General features: G+C 45.1%; 1 protein-coding gene across 2 annotated transcripts in view; it reads right to left on the bottom strand.

The window, feature by feature from the left end:
* The window catches only part of LOC146025910 (ficolin-2-like), a 112470-nt gene that overhangs the window by 72127 nt on the left and 17488 nt on the right, over window positions 1-22855 (bottom strand). The window contains exon 9 of one of the 2 annotated variants that reach the window (XM_083156089.1): window positions 21737-22382. The exons of the other annotated variant lie outside the window; for it this stretch is intronic. Coding sequence (XP_083012215.1) covers window positions 22135-22382 — 248 coding nt within the window. The 3' untranslated portion in view covers window positions 21737-22134. Of the gene's footprint in view, window positions 1-21736; window positions 22383-22855 lie in introns of those variants that run through there. 2 annotated transcript variants of the gene reach the window in all.

Below are 22855 nucleotides of genomic sequence, written 5' to 3'. Positions count from 1 at the left end.
AACATTGGTCCCTATGGGAAATCGCGGCCATCGCGGGCATCGCGTCGCACCCGATTTTTAGTGCATTCGATGGTCGCGATGGCCGCGATGGACGCCCTTCTAGGTAAAGAGTACCAAAAAAACTTTTGTTTCTATTGTGAACTATTGAAACTACAGTTGCTGTTGGGAGAGAAAGCAAATGAATCAATCCTATTCAAATTCCCCCTTTCTAAGTGAAGTTCCTTAGTCTAAGTTTCAAGGTTAAATCTATTGTCTCAACACCTTAATTTACATCTAAATACCCTCTGGCTGGTTCTTTTAAAGTTAACAAATTTTTTTCTTTGCATGTTGTTATATGCTTAGGGGAAATCTGTCTTTTAGCCTGGAATAGAAAAAGAAAAAATGTTATATATCATAACAATTAGTTTCAGGTTTAATACTTTATTTTTCTATTGACTTATGACTCAATCCTATCAATTATGGGAATGAAAGTTTACCATTAAACACTCTTAGCACTGTACACTTTAACACTGGCAATGCTTTCCACCTTGCCTACTATTCTCATTACCATATGTTGAAAGGTATACTAAAATAAAATAAATTTATTTAGTAGAAATAGCATTTTTACCCAGAGTTCTTTGCAACATACAACTATACAATGGCTTTCTCAGGTTGAGATGGTCTGCAGAAAAATACCTGCAATTTATGGCTATACATTATTCCCTTATAATCCGCTTCTGCTGCAATTATAAAAGATGTGCATTTATTTAAAATTTGCACTGCTTATAAAACAATTCAAATTAAAAAAAAACAATTCAACCTGAAACAGCCCTTGCTAATCATATCTGACTATTATTTAAAAGATAAACATCAAAAAAAGGATAACATCGCATGAGAGAAAACAAATTATTATAACATATATATACTTATAGAATCGCATCTTGGTATTTAAATAAATGTTTTTCCTTTTGTCCCAAAGTTCAAATTAGTACCTTACAGATTATGCATATGCAGGCCTGGACTATCAGCATTAGAAAAAACCCAAAACAAAACCGAAAAATTTAAAATAATTATTTCTATTCTATATGTGATCCCTCCCTTGCTGATTGGCTCAAATCTGCATAATATTGCATATCTTTAAGTATATAATATCCCATGACGAGCACGCATCTATGGAAGTCCATTTATTTATATATGCAAAGTCTATCTAATTTATTCAATTCGCACGCAACCAATAAGTGAATGTCCAGAAGTATAATCAATGAATATTATTTATAAGTGTAACCAGATGAAACTGTATCATGGATAATAAATATAACAATACAGGTATTATACTTAATAACGATTATTACTCCAGCATCCTTAAATACAATTAACCTCAGTGATATATATATATATATATATATATGTGAATTGAATACAGTGCTGTGGGGGGGCGTGGCTATGAGGCAGCCGCCATCTTATAATAACTAATTGTCGGCCATCTTAGCCAGAACACATGTTGGTTTGCCGCATGGCATTCCGCCATCTTAGATTCCACTACATGGCACACAATGGAACCTTAACAATCTACAGGCTCAAACAGCTGCCTGGCAATCATACATAAACTGCCTGTACTTTCCTTAATTGCTATCCACAACATTTACTTAAAATTACCTCTAACCTGCATCATGCGATACTCACAATCCTGAATATAACTTGCACATTCATCAAACACACTATACCTGTAGCATACACAATTAATATATCATTAATCTACCATGTACTTCTGTACAGAACACTTAAATGGCACTATACAATCTAAGGACTAATCATACCCTAATCACATCACAATCCGAGCATCACATGCTAACAACATTTGTTTCATATAAGTTGGTTTTATCCGCTAGTTTATCTAGATATTCTCACTGGATATTACACAAAGCATTCACACTCTCCAATACAAAGAGTCCATACATGTTCACGCATAGCCTTACACATGCATTCAAATACATGCGTCCCTTTGAGAACAACACACACTTTCATACAAAGAGTCCATACAATATATTACAGAACTCCTTTACAACCACACTAAGACACACATGGGCCAGTCCAAACACCAATGTTAACCGTTTACCTGCACAAAGGACACACTGCAGGCCGGAGCCTGCAGCACATGTCTACAATACAGGATAGTATCTCAATCTAACAAGCCAAACAGATCCTCTGTTACAATGTCTTATCTCAATAATCCTAGCTAAACATCATTCACACAGGTCACTCTCAACTACAGACAGAAGCTTTCTTTGTGTAACCATATGTAAACATACTCTGGGCCTATGCACATGTTAATATCTGAAGACAACTAAGAATGGAAGTTAACTATTCCTAAACTTTTCTAACATAATCCATGTTCCATAACCGTGGGTCCTAGTACACAATCAATGTAGAGTATACTTAACACTTCCTGCCACACATGTAGTAGACGGCCACTCTTCCCGGGGAATCTAAGTCCATCTTATCTGGTCGACTTTCCAAAAGCAACTAACTGGTTGTGTTTCATTCACTCTAAGGAAACTTTCTAGGGGGAGGGGTTGATCCTATTGTCTTCCCAGAGACCATTCATCACACTCTTCAATAGCCTATAGACACGCCCCTGGTTACTGTACTTCCCTGAGTGGTTAGGAGTCTCTTTGGGAATGTTAATGACTTCATCTCTAATGCTGGTTTAAGAATATGCTACTACTAACAATATCCATTGTAATATTTCTCTGCAATGTGATATGGAATTCTAATAACTGTCATCTGATAGCTAATATGATTCCAATCAGTTTAAGACTAAACATGACATATGTGAATCTAAAAATATGTAAATTAATATTCGATCTTTTCCTTACTTATGAGATAAAATAATATTTATCTCAGACTATATTAATTTAGTGGGCATGGTTATAATTATAATTATGGAAATTATATGCTGGGAAAAATTAGGCATTGACACTGGCCATTGAGTATTTACTACTTTAATTATTGAATGATATAAAGTGTCTGTTTTGCATGTTGCAACCTTTTCATTGTTATTCATATATGTGTAAATGCACTGCAGCAACCGGTACAGGTATCTTCTTTCTAAATAAATATTTGTTGCTGCTAAGCGTATTAGTATTGTCTTCTGTGGGTCTCCTTTGGTTGTCCTATCCCCTGCTACAGGTCTTCCAGGAATAAGCGGTGAACATCGGAAGCCGGAGGGTCCAGCTCAAGGTACGCCATCTTGCACCACACTGTGTCAGTGAGCCTGTCACAACATCATCCTCCCATACCAATACCTGGCAACCGAGTGCTGGAGAATTTCTACTCCAATCCTATCTACAAAGTATAACTACTAAGGGTGAGCATACAAATATATACCTGTGTCTGCAATTTCATGTTCATAATCGTTACTATCGTTACTATTTTCTAACAAAACAAGTCCATTTATGACCGGGACATTCTGTTTCTCACTTTGTCTATAAAAGTGATCTGTTTATAAAACTGACTATAGTATAACGAACTACCTTACTGAAAGTCTGCTGCTACTAAATATAAAGATATCTCCATATAAATTGGATTTTCAACTTCATAGTTCAATATATTGTCTACAATTTCATTGTACTAGAATTTTTAATATGTTTTAATTTGTTGATTGTAAATGTATTGCCAATTTTCTATTTTTTTCATATAAAATAATTCAAATTACAAACAGTGTGTGCATTACTCATTCATCTTTTACAGCCTTCTAGTGTGTCCAACCTAATATTCATTTGGTATATCAGCAGCGCAATTCACTCCAATACCCCCTCCCTATAAGAATAAAGGGGTTTCATAGATGCGGTGATTGTCTGATGTGCAAAACTCTGTGCACAATGGTTTTAATGTTTGAACTTAGTAGCAGCTACTCATTTGGATACAGACTGCCTAACCCAGTGCACTTTACACTTTGCACTTTGAAGCACCAGGACACTTTATGGACGCACCAGCACTTTATTGAGACCTCTTCCATAGAAAGCCATCTGCGGTGGTGCCGCAGAACTTCAACCAGAAGTATAGCCCACCGCAAACTCCATCTATGGTGAGACAAAAGCTTACTCATTTGTGCTGAAACCATCAGTCCATTCACTGCCTGGCAAATAATTTATTCATTTCATTTGCTTATATGTATGTTCATGTAATTGTTTATGACCATTAATGTCATCATCTGTTATGTCACAATAAATTGTCAAAACCAATTTTTGTGCATCTAACATCTTCTTAAGGGGGTTGCGCTAAGTTCAAACATTAAAACCATTGTGCACAGAGTTTCCTGGAAGGTGGTGTACCTTCTTTCCTATGTTTGACAAGCTGCACCCCACTTAACTAATTGCGCTAAATTATTCCACAAACATTTGCCTTTTTTGATGTGCAAAACAGTAAAAGGAACTAATAATAATAAAAAAAATTCAGATTTTATGGTCAAGGGAAAATCTTTTAAAATTAATGATTAATGATGGGACTGCTATGCTATTAATGGTGCCTGTCCTTGTGGTTCCCTCCTATATCCCTGTATATTGTAAGCTTGCAGCAGGGCCCTCCTACCTCCAAGTCTGTCTGTTGTTACCCAGTTTGTTTTATCACTGTCTACTATTGTAAAGCGCAACGGAATCTGCTGCGCTATATAAGACACTGTAACGGAATCTGCTGCGCTATATAAGACACTAACGGAATCTGCTGCGCTATATAAGACACTGTAACAGAATCTGCTGCGCTATATAAGACATTGTAACGGAATCTGCTGCACTATATAAGACACTGTAACGGAATCTGCTGCGCTATATAAGACTCTGTAACGGAATCTGCTGTGCTATATAAGACACTGTAACGGAATCTGCTGCAATATATAAGTCACTGTAACGGAATCTACTGCGCTATATAAGACACTGTAACGCAATCTACTGCGCTATATAAGACACTGTAACGGAATCTGCTGCGCTATATAACAACCTGTAACGGAATCTGCTGCGCTATATAAGACTCTGTAACGGAATCTGCTGCGCTATATAAGACTCTGTAACGGAATCTGCTGCGCTATATAAGACACTAACGGAATCTGCTGCGCTATATAAGACACTGTAACAGAATCTGCTGCGCTATATAAGACATTGTAACGGAATCTGCTGCACTATATAAGACACTGTAACGGAATCTGCTGCGCTATATAAGACACTGTAACAGAATCTGCTGCGCTATATAAGACTCTGTAACGGAATCTGCTGCGCTATATAAGGCACTAACGGAATCTGCTGCGCTATATAAGACACTGTAACAGAATCTGCTGCGCTATATAAGAAACTGTAACGGAATCTGCTGCACTAAAAAAGACACTGTAACGGAATCTTCTGCGCTATATAAGACGCTGTAACGGAATCTGCTGCGCTATATAAGACTCTGTAACGGGATCTGCTGCGCTATATAAGATACTGTAACGGGATCTGCTGCGCTATATAAGACTCTGTAACGGAATCTGCTGCGCTATATAAGACACTGTAACGGAATCTGCTGTGCTATATAAGAAACTGTAACGGAATCTGCTGCGCTATATAAGAAACTGTAACGGAATCTGCTGCGCTATGTAAGACGCTGTAACGGAATCTGCTGTGCTATATAAGAAACTGTAACGGAATCTGCTGCGCTATCTAAGAAACTGTAACGGAATCTGCTGCGCTATATAAGACGCTGTAACGGAATCTGCTGTGCTATATAAGAAACTGTAACGGAATCTGCTGCGCTATATAAGACACTGTAACGGGATCTGCTGCGCTATATAAGACACTGTAACGGGATCTGCTGCGCTATATAAGACGCTGTAACGGGATCTGCTGCGCTATATAAGACACTGTAACGGAATCTGCTGCGCTATATAAGACACTGTAACGGGATCTGCTGCGCTATATAAGACACTGTAACGGGATCTGCTGCGCTATATACGACTCTGTAACGGAATCTGCTGCACTATATAAGACACTGTAACGGGATCTGCTGCGCTATATAAGACACTGTAACGGGATCTGCTGCGCTATATAAGACGCTGTAACGGAATCTGCTGCGCTATATAAGAAACTGTAACGGAATCTGCTGCGCTATATAAGACACTGTAACGGAATCTTCTGCGCTATATAAGAAACTGTAACGGAATCTGCTGCGCTATATAAGAAACTGTAACGGAATCTGCTGCGCTATATAAGACGCTGTAACAGAATCTGCTGCGCTATATAAGACACTGTAACAGGATCTGCTGCGCTATATAAGACACTGTAACGGGATCTGCTGCGCTATATAAGACGCTGTAACGGGATCTGCTGCGCTATATAAGACACTGTAACGGAATCTGCTGCGCTATATAAGACACTGTAACGGAATCTGCTGCGCTATATAAGACACTGTAACGGAATCTGCTGCGCTATATAAGACGCTGTAACGGAATCTGCTGCGCTATATAAGACACTGTAACGGAATCTGCTGCGCTATATAAGACACTGTAACGGAATCTGCTGCGCTATATAAGACGCTGTAACGGAATCTGCTGCGCTATATAAGAAACTGTAAATAAATAAATAAATAATGAGTTTATTACCATTTATGTCATGAGTTTATGCCATTCTAAATATGTTATTTATTTATTAGAGTGTTCTTGCAATCTATTTTATGTTGGAAGAATCACCCGCCAATTAAAACTACGACTTGCGGAACATGATTATAACATCCAAAAAGGTTCGTCAATCTAAAGAATGCTTTTTAATACATTTTTGGGGTATTCAATTAATTTCCCCTAAATGGCGTACCAGGGATATTGATAAACAGAGATGAGGTGGATACATTGTTTAAATAGCCTTGTTCCCGAGGTGATTTTGCATTAAAACATTCTTTATCTTGAATGAATTACTTTTATATTTAGATATTTATTTCCTGACCGTCTTTCCAATTCTATTGATTGTCGTATGTATCATGTTTGCGTCCGCATCTATTGTTTTATGGATAATATCCTGATGTGGTACGCAAGAATTGTGAATGAGATGAATAGTATAATACATATTTTTAGAGATATGGTAATTGTCATGCTTGCCATATGATAAAGAAATACTACTGAAGAATTATCTGTGGATCCGAAACGCGTTTCGCATGCCTTGCCATCCCTTTTGTCTTTTGCCCAGTTGGACTCCAGGAATTCTTGGTCTCTTTGAATGGCGCCACTAGTTCCGGAGCTGGACAGCATACCCCTTTGGGACTTCTGTATCCTACTGTGCCCTGGGCTCATGTCAAATACGCTTTTGTATTCTCCTAAATTGTAAGTGCACATCTATATTAAAGTGTTATGTTTAAAAGGTCATGCACTATTTGCACTTTCTTTTCATTGCATTTCATTGCATATCTGGAGAATTTCATCATTCAAAATCATTTTTGATTGAACATCATTCCTTACTGGGTTATTACATTCATGGTGACTTTTTAAATGTATTTATGTTACTTTTTTAGCGCTGATTATCATTTTATTAATTTCTCACTTGTCCTTCTGTTAGGTTGTTTTAGAATAAAACCTATAAATTGTTAATAGCTGCTTTTAAGTTTGCGTGTGCGCACTTTATCACTCAATCACTTTATTGCACAGTTTTTAAAACTGCCATCCTGTCTGCCACTACAGTGCCACTCCTAGATGGGCCACGTGTTTGTGCCACCCACTTACTGTATGTCGCTTAGCATAGTTGCCTGGTTACATTGTGCAACCATTTAGCCTAAAAACATCATTGTGAAGTGTGAGGTGTTCAGGATAGACTGGAAATTAGTGGAAAAGGGGATTTTCGTAAGAACTTACCGTTCAAACCCCTTTCTCTGAGTCCATCCTGGTGACACAGCTAACCTTTGGATGTAGGAGCCAAGGCACCTATACTGCAGTCTTTGGACGCAGGTTCCTCCCTTCTGCATCCCATCATGCTTCAGTTCAACTCAGAGCCGGCCCTAGCCTAAATGATGCCCTAGGCAAGATTTTGGCTGGTGCCCCCTAGCACCGCCACTAGTTCTGCCTCTGACCCTGCTCCCCTTTCCCAGCACAATCAACCCTCATCATAGCAGTCATCATTTTGGTGCTCCTACCCGCAATATTTTAAATAGAAACAATGCACACATTTGGTGCGCAGCCCAAACAGGGGTGTGTTCTTGCTGGGAAGGGGCATGGCCACACAATAGTACCCCCAATTCAAATTAGGCCACACAGTAGTGCAACTTTATTTACATTATATCATGCGATGGCGTCCCTTATTCATGTTACATCACACAGTAGTACCACTTTACCTTATATACATTACTCCTCACATTATTCACATTATACCCTTAATAATGTATTTTAAGCACCTCCATGCAGGGGCGGATTGGGAATAAAAACCAGCCCGGGAAATATTTAGAAGCAGCCCTAAAGGGAGGGCGGTGCTGCTGTGCACCGAAGGCGCGCCCAATTTTTTGGGGGTGTGGTCTATCAATATGTGGGTGTGGCCTATTCCAATGAGGCCACGCCAATTTATGCCGCTGTGGGGGCATGGCTAGTGGCTCTCTGAGCTGCTGGCTATGTCCCCAGCCCCTCAGGCTGCAGAATAGGCACATGCGTACAGGGTCTATTCTGCAGCCTGTGGGGCTGGGGAGATAGAGACAGGGGGGAAGGGGGGTGACAGGGGGTCTCCCAGCTGTTGCCCCCCCCAAATAAGTCAGTCACACAGCATATGAGAGGCTGGGTAGGTGGCACAGGCAGCGGGTGCAATGGGCACAGAGCCCCTGGTGAGTGCTGCACAGTGCAGAGCAGTAAGAGGGGAAGTTGGGTACTTACTGTCTCCCTGGCCCATCTGCTGGGCACACAAGCAGCAGACACTGGGCAGCAGTGATTAGAAGTTGCAGAGCACATTGTCCAGCATATGGTGCATTCTCACAGGGCAGAGCTCCCCCGCATCTCCTGGTATTCACTGGGCTCCCCGCTCTGCGGCATGCAGTGATGATCAGAATGGGGCGCTGCTAGGGCCCCGGTGAGGGGCAGCAGCAGCTGTCATGGGGATATCCTGCACTGAGGGGGTGGAGACCGTGCTCAACAAGTGATGTGCTGCAGCAACACCCACTCATAGGAGGCACTGTCACACACAGGGCCGGTACTAGGGTGCTTGGCTCCCTCCAGCAAACTATAAATTTCTCCTACAAACATAACAAACTACATATGCACAACCCTGTACCTCCACTTGCACACACTGCACTACCGCCGCTTCCCTGCACCCCCTATGCCACAAACTACATGAGTGCTACCCTGCACCCCACACACACACACTACAAAACCGTTGCTACCCGGCACCCCATCCCTGTGCACACTACTACCAGTACCCTGCAACCCTTTGCCACACACATTACACTACCGTCGCTACCTTGCAACCCCCCGCACTCACTACTTTACTGCTGTGACCCTGCATCACACTCCCTACACTACCGCTGTTACCCTACACACACTGCGCTACCGCTGCTACATTGCACCCCACTCCACGCACAAACTACACTACCGCAGCGACCCTACCTTATACGCATGTCGCTACCACCAGTACACTGCTACCCTACTTTACACACACACTACACTACCACCGCTACACTGCACCCCACTCCGTGTACACACTAAACCACCTCCGCTACCCTACCTTATACGCACCCCACTCCTCGCACTACAGCTGCTACCCTACTTTACGCACACTACACTACCACCACTACACTGCACCCCACTTCCCACACACACTACACTATAGTCGCTACCCTATCTTACACACAATATGCTACCACCGCTATACTGCACCCCACTTCCCGCACACACAAAACTACAGCCGCTAACACCTCACCCCACTCCCTCCCTGCCCAGCCCACATTACAATGCCCCCCTTTCCAGCACACATTACATTGTCACCCTTCAAGCACACATTTTACATGGCATCTCAGCACAATTACAATGCCCTCCCCAGTACACATTAACACCCCTCCCAGCCACATCACATACCTTACTCTGTGCTGGTGTGGCTGGTTGTAGGGCTGGCTCCTCTCTCCATGCCTTTGGGCTCCTCCAGTGAGTGCACATGTGCACCATGCTCAGTAGTAGTGGAGCATCGAGAGGAGTCGCTTCCGTCCGGCTGCTGCTATGGGGGAGGAGGGGGGGTGGAGAGGAGGGGGTAGCAGAGGGGAGATATATGTGAGTTGTGGTGCAGAGTAGAGACTGCTCTCTATACTCACAGGGGAGGGAAGTGGGGGGGCGCGATGCTACTGCTGACAGACAGAAGCAGGAGAGGGAGAAGGGACATAAACCATCCCATGCAGCCAGCACCGCTGTCAGGCACAAGCAGTGGCTGCTGGCAGTAACAGTATAGACCAGCAGGGATGCAGGGCAGTACCTCCCTGCTTTGCTACCGCCAGCACACTTTCACACAGCCGCTTGAAGTCGGAGCTGGGACAGGAGCAGGCCGAGCAGCTGAGTTTACGGGGATCAGTGGGCGGAGCCGTGAGCAGTCACTCACGAGGCGAGCTCCGCAAAGGACCATGGAAGGAGCTGCACGCCCGCACATGCGCAGCAGCCCTCCCGCCGCCATCTTGGATTAGGGCAAACGCAGCTGCGGCCGCAAACCGCTGAGACTGCAGTCCGCGGCCAGCCAGAGGGGAGAGTGGCCGGCCCAATGCTAATGTTTTATGGTGCGGCCCACCGGGAAGTGGCCCGGTTTCCCGGTGGGCCAATCCGCCCCTGCCTCCATGGCCACACTGCAACCCAGCACAAAGCAGTGTGAGCTGGGCAGAGGAGAAGAGCTGCAGCTGCTGCTGTCACTTAAGGGGAAGGGGCCCGGGGCCCCCACCGGGCCCTTCCATCAGACTTTGGTCTGGGTAATTTGTACCCCCTACCCCTTTCTCTCGGCACCCCTGATAATACCACACAGTAATGCCCCTTACACATGACACACATTATTAATGTCATAATAAACATAATGCCCCTTAAACATTATGCCAACCTTTATTAATGCCCTTCATACACATAATGACACACATAATGCCCCTTACACAAATGTTGCACATTATTAATGCCCTTCTACACATGACACACATAATGCCTGTTACAAATATGTCGCACATTATTAATGCATTTATACATGACAAACATTTTGCCCCTTACACATATGCTGAACACACAGAATATAGCCATGCTGCATATCATTTTAATCAGCAGAAGCTGCTGGTGCCCCTAGGCATTCCAAATGCCCTAGGGCCTAGGCATTTGCCTAGTTTGCCAATGCCTAGGGCCGGCTCTGGTTCAACTTCTAAAGCACACTAGGATACATAACTCAGTACAATGCCCAACATCTTATATAACCATAACATGACACATATGAACGGTATGACTTACTGAGCGTAAGGGAGGGATCGCTGTGTCACCAGGATGGACTCAGAGAAAGGGGTTCGAACAGTAAGTTCTTACAAAAATCCACTTTTCTCTTTCGTCCATCCTGGTGACACAGCTAACCTTGGGACGTTCACGAGCTGGTCCTTTGGGAGGGTACGCTCAGACTGACAGTTCCATCACTGCCCACCCAAATGAACCGTCCTCCGACGCGAACTCATGGAACCTGTAAAATTTGGTAAAGGTATGAACAGAGGACCAAGTGGCAGCCATGCACAACTGCTCCGCTGTAGCCCCATGACGCACAGCCCAAGAGGAAGCAATGGACCTGGTGGTATGTGCATTAATTCGAGAAGGAACAGGTCTACCCACCTTGGTGTAAGCGAAGGCAATTACTGACCTTAACCACCTGGCAATAGTCTGATTAGAAGCAGGACACCCTCTCTTATGCACATCATACAATACCTACAACAGATCCGTTTTGCGGATGTCCTTTACCCTTTCCACGTAAATTTGCAAACACTGGGAGCACAATCTCCTGGTTTAGAGGAAAGGAAGAAACCACTTTTGGCAAAAACCTAGGCACTGTTCGAAGCACAGCCCTATCTTCATGAAAAATGAAATGTGGAGACTTACAGGACAAAGCTCCCAACTCCGATACCCGTCTAGCCGAAGCAATGGCTAACAAAAACGACAATTTCCAAGAAACATATTTAAGGTCAGCCGACCTTAGCGGTTCAAAGGGAGAGTTCTGCAATACTGACAGAACCAATGACAAATGCCAAGGCGCCACCGGCTGCCTATATGGATGTTTTAGCCTGGTTACACCCTGCAAAAATTTTGAACCTCAGGTAAAAAGCTATCCTTTTCTGGAAGATAATGGACAGAGCAGAAAGCTGTACTTTTAAGGACTGTAATCCCAAACCTGTTGAGAAAGCATCCTGCAGGAAATCCAGCAATTTAGACACCTTCAACCTGGAGGTGTGAACTTTCTGACGCTCACACCACCTGATGTAAATTTTCCATACTCGATGATAATTTGCAGCAGACACCGTCTTACGAGCCCTTAGCATAGTCTGAATAACTGCATCAGACAAACCTTTTTTCTTCAATAAGGAGGTTTCATAAGTCAGGCCGTCAAATTGAGCCAAGCTAGGTCCAGTTGTAGAAATGGCCCTTGCCTTAGAAGATCCTGTCAAAGAGGAAGAGGCCAGGAGCCCGTTGACAATCTCAGAAATACCACGACCTCTTGGGCCAGCCTGGTGCAATCAGAATGGCTTGCACTTGCTGAGACTTCACTATTCTTAGTACCAGTGGTATCATCGGGAACGAGGGAAAATGTAAACCAGCTGAAAGTGCCATGGAACCGTCATGGCATCCACCGCCCAAGCGGCTGGGTCCCTGGTACGTGGAACAAAATCTCGGAACCTGACAATTGTTCCTGGATGCCATTAGATCCACTTCTGGGAGCCCGTCCGGTCAAAACCGGAGTGTGTGAAATAGCCCTAAGAATAACACAGTCAGTATTTACCCTGCACAGAAACAAAATAACTCGCCCAAATCTAACTCTCTCTGCACATTACACCTGCCCCACCTGCAGCGCAGCATGATTTTGTACATTTGCTAAAAAAGCAGTTTTACTAACAGGTCTGAATAAGACCCGACAGAGGTATTCTAAAGGAAGCGACTAGGCTGTTGCATTGAAATGATACTCCATAGACATTAGTGGGTGATGTAAGAGTAGCCTGAACCGTTAACACAAAACATAATGGATACATGGATTCCGGTTGTTTACCCCAAATTCTGCCACTGCTTTCTGCAGGTCTCCAAGGCTTGATACATCTCCCCTTGTGCCACTTTGACTAGGGACTTATATATATATATGTATGCTATATGGGCTAATTTCACCCGATTCCAACGGATTGGGACAAGAAATCGGGTGAAATCGGCCCAAGTTGCAGGTGTTTGACATGCCATCGGATCTGATGCGTGGCCTTGTGTGCATTGGATTGGAGTCGGAGTCGGAGGTGGCTCTTGGCGGATCGGATGGCCATACACCATTATTCTCTGGTACACATAACATTTCTGTCAGGCGTCACCACTCAGCATTGAGATTATAGATGACTTATTCCTCAGATAACTGAAACCAGTAACAGAACGTCGGCTTGACAACACCGAAGTGGTAAAAAGAAATTGTTTCACTTTCAATACATTTTCTGATGTCCTCATAAGCAACATCAGCCTCTCTGCTTGTCCGACAGTATTTCAATCACATTCAGGTCGTTCTTATTGCATCAATTATAGAACTGCTCTACTTTTGTCTTTTTATAAATTACATATTTACGGTAGGGGTCGTTGCGTCAACCAAATTAAGGTTGACATTCATTGGGTCAACCACTGAAGGTCGACCCGTAAAAAACGTTGACATGCCTAAGGTCGACAGGGTCAAAAGGTCGACAGAAGCATTAGGTCAACATTGCAAAGGTTGACAGTCAAAAGGTCAACATGGGTTTTTCACAGACACAAAAAAAGTGCACAGTGTCCCCTCCCCTCGCCTCGCATGGCTCGCTGCGCTCGGCACACTATTCTATTCTCCCTCCACACCCTAGTGGATGGTAGGGCATGATATACCGCCTGTCAGCACGTGTTGGCTCCCCAAAAAATCTGAAAACCCATGTCGACCTTTTGACTGTCAACCTTCTAAATGTGGACATAATGGCTGTGTCGACCTTTTGACCCTGTTGACCTTAGGCATGTCAACCTTTTTCATGTGTTGGCCTGTTGGTTTTCAGTGGTCGACCCAATGTATGTCAACCTTACAACAGTATATCTCAAATTCTATACCTGATTTGTGAGAATACAATTCAAGCTAATACATATCCTATAAAATCAGCATTTTGTATTCTCAAAAAAATACTTAAAATAAATTAAAGGTTTATAACTTTGTAAAAATAACAACATGGTGGAATAAATAGCTGAAAATTGTTGATAGAAAAGCAAATTGAGTACAGTAACTCCCAAGTTTGTGATCATCTGCGCCCTCTAGTGGCTTCTCAGCAAATGGCAGTATCAATCATTTCAGTGACCATAAAGAAGAAATCAGTACAAGCCAAGTTAAAGCATGTGTTAGTGTTTATTAATTATCACGTAATCTAAAATGACGTGAATATTGGAGAAAACTTTGTTCATTAATTTTTAATCTAATCACAGAACTCACTTGGAACTGCTGGTTTATGTATTGAGCCACATGGGACTGGGGTGGAAATTTTTTAAGGGACTATTGCAGTCAGGGCCAGCAACAGAAATTTTGGGGCCCCATATACTGATCTCTGGGGGACCTTCAGCCCCTCAACGCTATCAACTCCCCTGTGCTGGAACATATACTAGATGTACTGTGGTCTGCGTTCTATCAGACATATGCGTTTCCTTACCCCACAGCCTGCGCTCTATCACACTGACACGCTCCCTCACCCCATGGCTTGGGCTCTATAACACTGATGCACTCCCTCATTATGTGGCCTGCGTTCTATTACACCAATGTGCTCCCTCACCCTGCGTTCTATCACTCTGATGCACTCCCTCACCCACGGACTGTGCTCTATCCCACTGACACGCTCCCTCACCCCATGGCTTGGGCTCTATAACACTGATGCACTCCCTCATTATGTGGCCTGAGTTCTATCACACCAACGTGCTCCCTTACCCTGCGTTCTATCACTCTGATGCACTCCCTCACCCACGGACTGTGCTCTATCCCACTGACACGCTCCATCAACCCCCAGCTTGGGCTCTATCACACTAATGCACTCGCTTACCCCGCAGCCTGCACACTATAACACCGACGCGCATCCCATTCCCTGTGGCAAGCACTATACAACACTGACGCACTCCGTCACCATGCGGCCTTCATTCTATCATACTGGCGCGCACCCTCACCCTGCGCTCTATCACATTGTGCCCTCCCTCACCCTGCGGCATGTGCTCTTACCTGCTGCCTGCACTTTATCAAACTGACGCACACTCCCTAACCCTCCCAACCCCTGCATCCTAACCCTAAGCCACCCTACATCTATACATACTCACCACCTACTCTTACCTTAGAAACACTCACACACTGAATTATCACTGGCTGGGTGGCCCTGGAATGGGAGCAGCCTCTTTTCTCCCTCTTGCTCAGCACAGCAGCTGCCTGACTCACTCTCACTGTCCCATGTAGCCCCGCCCCTGAGACCCATGTAGCCCTGCCCCTGTTAAGTTCTGTGTAGCTGTGCCCCCTTTCGATTCCCGAGCGGGGGGGGGGGGGGGGGGTGGCTGTCTGATTGGCAGACTCGGGCAGCTGATCCGAGGCTGGAGCTGGGCATTCTGATTTGAGCCAGGGAAAGGGGGGAGCTGAATGCGGGATGGACAGCTGAGCAGGGGGCTGGCCTTGGGGCCCCTCAAGTCATCGGAGCCTGGGACAGCTGCCCCCCTTGACCCCCCCCCTGACCTCATCAGGCCTGATTGCAGTGGTGCCCAAACTTGGCCTTCAAGCACCCTTAATAGCTCATGTTGTCTAGGTCACCCCGCAGGAGCGCTGTGTATCACCAACTGTCACATTTGAAAGTCTGCAGGTGGCCTGGAAGGATCAAGTTTGGGAACATTGGGCTATTGTAAGAAGGGGATGCAGTTTAAATCCCGGCGGTCGGGATCCCGGCTTTCAGAATCCCGACGCTGGAATCCCGGCCGCCGAAATCCCGACACTTTCTCCCTCCGTGGGTGTCCACGACACCCCTGGAGGGAGAATAAATTAGTGTGCCGAGCGTAGCGAGGCACCGGGCCCGCTGCGTGGCGAGCGCAGCGAGCCCGCAAGGGGGGGCGATCCACGTCTCCCCCTTGTCGTGATTTCGGCGGTAGGGATTTTGAACGCCGGGATCCCGACCGCCGGGATTTCATACTGAATCCGTAAGAAGTAGAGAAGTCCTGGCTAGTGCTATGTAAGCATGACCAGGGCAATAGGGCATGTACTGTACATCCCTATGTCCATTGGTTTGGGCCCCTGCTATTAACGCACATTAGGCAACACATGCTTGTGTTGACCTTTCAATCCAGTCGATCTATTGCATGCGTCGACCCTTAGGGATTGAAACCTTAATACTGTCAACCTTGCGACAGTATCCCCAGTACACAATCATGCTGAGATGTAAGGAAGCAAATGAGATGTCTCCATAGTAGCGACAGTGCTTGTAAGAGAAGAACAATTACAAGAGCGAGGAGATACTATAGATCATGGGTCTTCAACCTATGGCCCTCCAGATGTTGTGAAACTACATGTTCCAACATGCATTGCCACATTTTTTTTAGACAAGAGCATGCCAAAACTGTCAGGGCATGCTGGGAAATGTAGTTCCACAACATCTGGAGGGCCACAGGTTGAAGACCCATGCTATAGATGGTTGCTGAGAAGAGACCTGTATGTAAAATTAGAGAGAGGAGCGATGTGAGAGCAAATTCCTTCTTAGATGACAAAACTATGTGCACTGCAGGTGGGGTAGATGTTACTTGTGCAGAGAGAGATAGAATTGGGTGGGGTTTTACTTCAAAGTGAGATCTATAGTGCCGTGTAAAAATAAAGCAGTCAGTATTTACCCTGCACAGAAACAAAATAACTCACCCAAATCTAACTCTCTATGCGCATGTTACATCTGACCCACCTGCAGTGCACATGGTTTTGTCCATCTAAGAAGGATTTTGCCAGGAGTGAACCAGAATTAGGCCCCCAGTGATCTTTCAATCTAGTGTAAGGGGAGACAGACATGAGGTGAGATCAAGATGACCTAATTACAGGTAGGAGGTGAGGTAGGGATGGCCAAGGAAGCATGAGGCAAGGGGTTGGGAGAGAAGCCTCAAGATTAGGGGGTTTATTCTAGTTCATTCTTTCTGACAAAATCCTTCTTAGATGGACAAAACCATGTGCACTGCAGGGGGGCAGATGTAACATGTGCAGATAGAATTAGATTTGGGTGAGTTATTTTGTTTCTGTGCAGGGTAAATACTGGCTGCTTTATTTTACACTTCAATATAGATCTCACTTTGAAGAAAAACCCCACCCAAATCTGATTCTCTCTGCACATGTTACATCTGCCCCACCCGCAGTGCACATGGTTTTGTCCATCTAGGAAGGATTTTGTCAGAAAGAATGAACTAGAATAACCCCCTAGGTTATGAAGAATAGTACGCTTTGATGAACAGGTGGTTTTCCAGTGCTGTGTGAAACTTTGCAAGGTCGGTGAAAGTCTAATAAAGTGAGGCAGCTCTTTCCAGTGACGGACGACAGCATGGGCAAAATCTGGGATTCACGTATCAGATGAAGAGACCAGGGAGGAGAGACGATATAATTGGTGACATTTAATAGAATGCAATTTTTTTGCAATTTCGCCCAATATCACCAATTTTAAAATTGCATTTTTTGCAGCGAATTCGCATATTTAATGAGGTGCGTATTCCGAGGGGAAAAGTGCGATTAAGTGCGATAATGTGTTTGTGTTTATAAAAAAAAAAACAGCGAGAGGTCCCCCCTCCTGCGCATAACCAGCCCCGGGCTCATTTAGCCGGACCTGGTTCCAAAAATACGGGGGACAAAAAGCATAGGGGTCCCCCGTATTTCTGAAACCAGCCCCGGACTCTTGGACTCCTGGTTCCAAAAATACAGAGGACCAAAAATCTGGAAACCAGCACCGGGCTCTAACAGCCGGCAGTGTCATGCCACAGCCAGGGGACACTTTTTATATAAGGTCCCCCAGCCAAAACATGAGCACTGTGGCTGGTCAGCCTTGGACGGGGTACCTGGAGGAGTGCCCCCCCCCCGATAAAGGGGTCCCCCACCAGGCTTTACCCTTCCAGGGATGAAGCCCAGGCTGTCACCGGCATCCGTGGCCAGTGGACGCCGGCCTGATAGGGTTAAATCTCACATACCTAACATTGCTTTATGCAGGAGAACTACAAGTGCCAGCAGACCTCTCCCGCATGTTGGGACTTGGAAAACCACAAGTCCCAGCATGTAGGGCATTAATGGGCCGATGGGATTTTTAGTCCACCTGTAAAAAGAATGTTAAAATAAAACACACACACAGAAAAGTATAACTTTATTTCACACACAAACACACACCTCACTTTTACACCAATATACTTACCAATCCAGGATCCAGCGCTGGTCTGTCTCCTGCATAGCCAGCTCACCTTGCACTGACAGCGGGGTGAGCCGGTTTTCTCCTGCGCAGCTAACACCTTCTGTAGCACTGTCCCTGGGACAGCGCTACAGAGGCTGATAGCATCTTGGACCAATTAGGGCTGAGCGATGCGTCTCCATGGATGCATCGGCGAATGAACGCTATCAGCCTCTGTAGCACTTGGACAGCGCTACAGAAGGTGTTAGCTGCACTGTTGGAGCCCGGTACTGATTTCAAAATACAGGGGACCCCCAGATTTTTTGTCCCCTGTATTTTTGGAACCAGGACCGGTCCAAGAGTCTGGGGCTGGTTTCAGAAATACAGGGGACCCCTATGCTTTTTGTCCCCCGTATTTTTGGAACCAGGTCCATCTCAATGAGCCTGCGGCTGGTTATGCTCAGGAGGGGGGACCTCACGCTGTTAAAAAAAAAAAATGACACACATTTTTATACACAGGACCATGGACAGATCTCAATGATCTGTGCAGGGTTCTGGCCAATTCGCATATCAGAACCTAGTCTACATGTTTGGCGATTTTTAGACACATTTTACCGAATTCGCATCTCATTAAATATGCGAATTGTATGCTTTTCAATGGGAAAACATCTGTATGCGAGTTCCAGCAGGACTAAAAATCGCACTTTCAGAATGTTTTCCGCATCTCATTAAATATGCAAATTCGGGAAAAAGTGTGATTTTGGAAGTTTTTGGCGAAAAAAATCACAAAAATCAAAATTTTGCATCTCAAATTTCAAAAGCATCCGCGTATGTTTTATGCACATTAACTCTGATTATAGTATAACAGGATAACCTGAAGTGTGGGATTCCCCAGAATAGGGGTTGAATTTCCTCAGGGCATCAAACCTTCCTCCCAAAATAATTTTTGGTACTTGTGTAATATCTGGGTGCCCGATCTTTTCATTGTATTGCATCGCATCGCATCGCATGCAATATAGTGGCATACATTTCATGCGATGCGATTTTTCATTGTAAAGACCCGATTTTTAATTGTATAGTCACCCATGGGTGATTTCATGCCCCACTATCCAACTACGCATGGAGTTGATTGTATGTAGTGTGGCGAGCGCAGCGAGCCACCGAGCCCGAAGCGTGGCGAGCGCACACTATATAAAATCAACTCCATGCGTAGTTGGATAGTGGGGGTATGAAATAACCCATGGGTGACTATACAATTAAAAATCGGGTCTTTACAATGAAAAATCGCATTGCATCGCATGCCTTAAGTAGTGGCATGTAGATGAAAAAATTGGGCTCCAAGATAATACACAAGTACCTAATATTTTTTAAATTACCTGCTTCTGTGGCCAGGCCCCGGCCCGCCCCTACTCTACAAGCCACTACTCAGGTCCCGCCCCCACTCTACCAGCCACTCTTCAGGTCCCGCCCCCACTCTACCAGCCACTCCTCAGGTTCCGCAGATCAACAGACACGCACTGTCTTTAGCTCTGCTTTTACAACCAATGCTTTTGGTGGGTGAGCCTCAGCCAAGAAGTTATAGCAGTACCGGTAGGTAGCCCAGTGTGTTTGTATGCTGAGTGGCTTCCATAGTCTCCGCAGGCATGCTGATCTGTGTGGTGGCAACGGAGCCTGTTTCTGTGAGGCGGGTACTGTGTAAGTGCTGGTCAGCAATTATAGGCATGGGAGATGTGAGGTGACGTTTATGCGTGCGGGAATGGGGGGAGGGTATATGCCCTGGTTCTGAGGTATACACACTGGGCATTGGTTGTGGGCATGGTGGTGTACATGCTGGGCAGGGAGTGTGAGGATGATTGGAAGGTGTATTTGCTGGGCAGTAACTTTGGACATGGAAGGAGTGTGCATGTGGTGTGCAGTGACTTTGGCGATGTGGGGGCTGTATGTGCCTGGCAGTGACTGTGGGCATGGACAGGTCCCGTCCCCACTCCTTGTATGATGGCTTCCCTCCAAGTACTCACCCGCACCCCGTGATTAGGGCTGAGCTTAACACCCGCCGTTTCAGCAATGTGTGACATGATGTCATGATGCAGCCACGTATTATATGAATTGTGAGTGCATTGGAGGGGCGCTGAAGTGGCTGATGAGGAGTTGGTGATGAGTTGGGACTCCGAATAAATGCCAGCTGCAGTTCCCTGTGCAATTCCTGGTTGGACGTTGCTTCAGACTCCCTGGACAAAGACAGGTTGGTGTTGTCTGGGCATTAATATGTGTGCTAGTAATGTCACAATGTGGAAATGACTGTGTCCATCCATGGTCAGGTCCCGTCCCATCTCTGCTGTTCCGACTCTCACCTCACCCCCCCCCCCCATTCCTTGACACACTAGCAGAATTAGAGCCCTTTCAGAATATTGCTATGGGACCCATAAAGTTTATTACGCCCCTGCCCAAAAACCACAACAAAATCTTCATTTAATTTCTGTGTTTATTATGTAATAGATTAATAAACTGTTTATTAGATTTCAAAGATTCAAATATTAAAGAAACTGTATAATGCTAATACTTGTTACATGAGATATATAGGCTATTCTTATTGGCTTCAGAACTGTAATTACTTGATACACGGAGTGACAAAATTTCAATTGACAATACGATTATGTGATTTGAGTCAATTAAAAAATATATATAATTCTTTGACCACCTATGACCATCACCACAATTGACCAATCAGGGCCCATGGTTTGGACACGGACCAATTTTCCAATTGTCACACACTGCTAGGAGAACCTGAGGCCCAGATGTATCAAGCTTCAAAAATGGATCCAATGCAGAGTGATAAACAGCCAACCAGCTCCTAGCTGCCATGTTACAGGCTGGGTTTAAAAAATGACAGTTGGGAGTTGATTGGCTAGTTATTTATCATTCTCAACGTTATCACTTTTTGAAGCTTGATACATCTGCCCCCGAGTCACTTGTTTGCGTGCAAGGCAAAGGGTTCCTCCACTGAGTATCTATGCAACATAACAGATATATTTTCTGGCATTATTTCACATGAAACAATGCACACTGGGCCTTATGGTGGCCCTGTGCGCATACGCATTTCTGTGCATGTGCTTGCACCCGCTGAGAACAGACTGCTTGCCGGGAGCACGCAACCAGTACAGTGGGCAGGAAGGGGGGGGGGGGGGGCGGAGAGGGGCGTGGGGTGGTGGGCGACTCCATTAGCATATGGTAATGCCCAGCGTTTCATGGGCGTGCCCATGCTAATGATGCCATGACACGGACATCACCAGATGTCAGCTGCCCGCCCATTTCTTTCCCAGTGTGCATGCATTTTAAGTGACTTGAAAGTTACTTTTATAAGCGTGCACATTCCACATCTTTCGATGGTTGGCGACCATCTAAAGATGTGGGAGGTTCCCCCTGCCCTACACATGGATTTAACATCCATTCGCAAACCCCTGTAAGCGAGTCGCCCTTGCAAATGGGTGGTCCCAGCCAACCATTTGCATGGCGGGTTTGGTGGACTCACAAGGCTGTGGATTTGCAGCCTTGCGAATCAACCAAAATATCTATAGCTTAGAGAGGCCTGAACTTCATTTCCGCTATTTTATAAGAGTAATTCTGTCCCTTGCCAGATTTCCAATTAACTCCGTTTGCATAGCTGGTATGTGTCCCTCTCAGATACTGTCCGTTCAGATTGGAGTTATGGCAGCTTCCATACCACCAAGCACCTTGATACATGATTGCACAGTTATTTGGAATTTCATCATTGTCCTTGTCTTTTGTTGTGAAGGGATGGTTGTTATGATAGGTAAGAGAGTCACCTGCAGGGAACAAAGACATAGCAAGAAATGAAAACATCAATGCTTCTTATAGATGTAATATTTAGCATTTGTCTGTTGGCTCTGACAGTTAGAGAACACATCTTCTCACATGGTACCGAGGGGATCTGGCGGCAGGGACAGGGGGCGGGTGGAGTTAAGCCACTCAGGCAGCAGCAAATGACACTGCTCACCGAGCGGTGTTGAATCACTTCAATAGTTTATTGAGGCTAGGTGTTGGAGAATACATCTGTGCAACTACTACATTAATGGCAGGGACGGATTGGGACTTCAATCCAGCCCGGGAAAAAAAAAATCATGCAGCAGCCCGAGGGAGGATAGCGGCCTTGGTGTATGTAATACGGGGGGGGGGGGGGGGGGGGCGGTGGTGCATGTAATGCGGGGGGGGGGGGGGGGCGGTGGTGCATGTAATGCGGGGGGGGGGGCGCAGTGTCTAATGCCCGGGGGTGGGGGGC

This window comes from Crinia signifera, chromosome 8, assembly GCF_055691185.1.
Source record: "Crinia signifera chromosome 8, ASM5569118v1, whole genome shotgun sequence".
In the NCBI taxonomy this organism is placed as follows: Eukaryota; Metazoa; Chordata; class Amphibia; order Anura; family Myobatrachidae; genus Crinia; species Crinia signifera.
The sequence above is the reverse complement of the archived record's forward strand: the minus strand, read 5'-3'. Positions and strand labels throughout refer to the sequence as shown.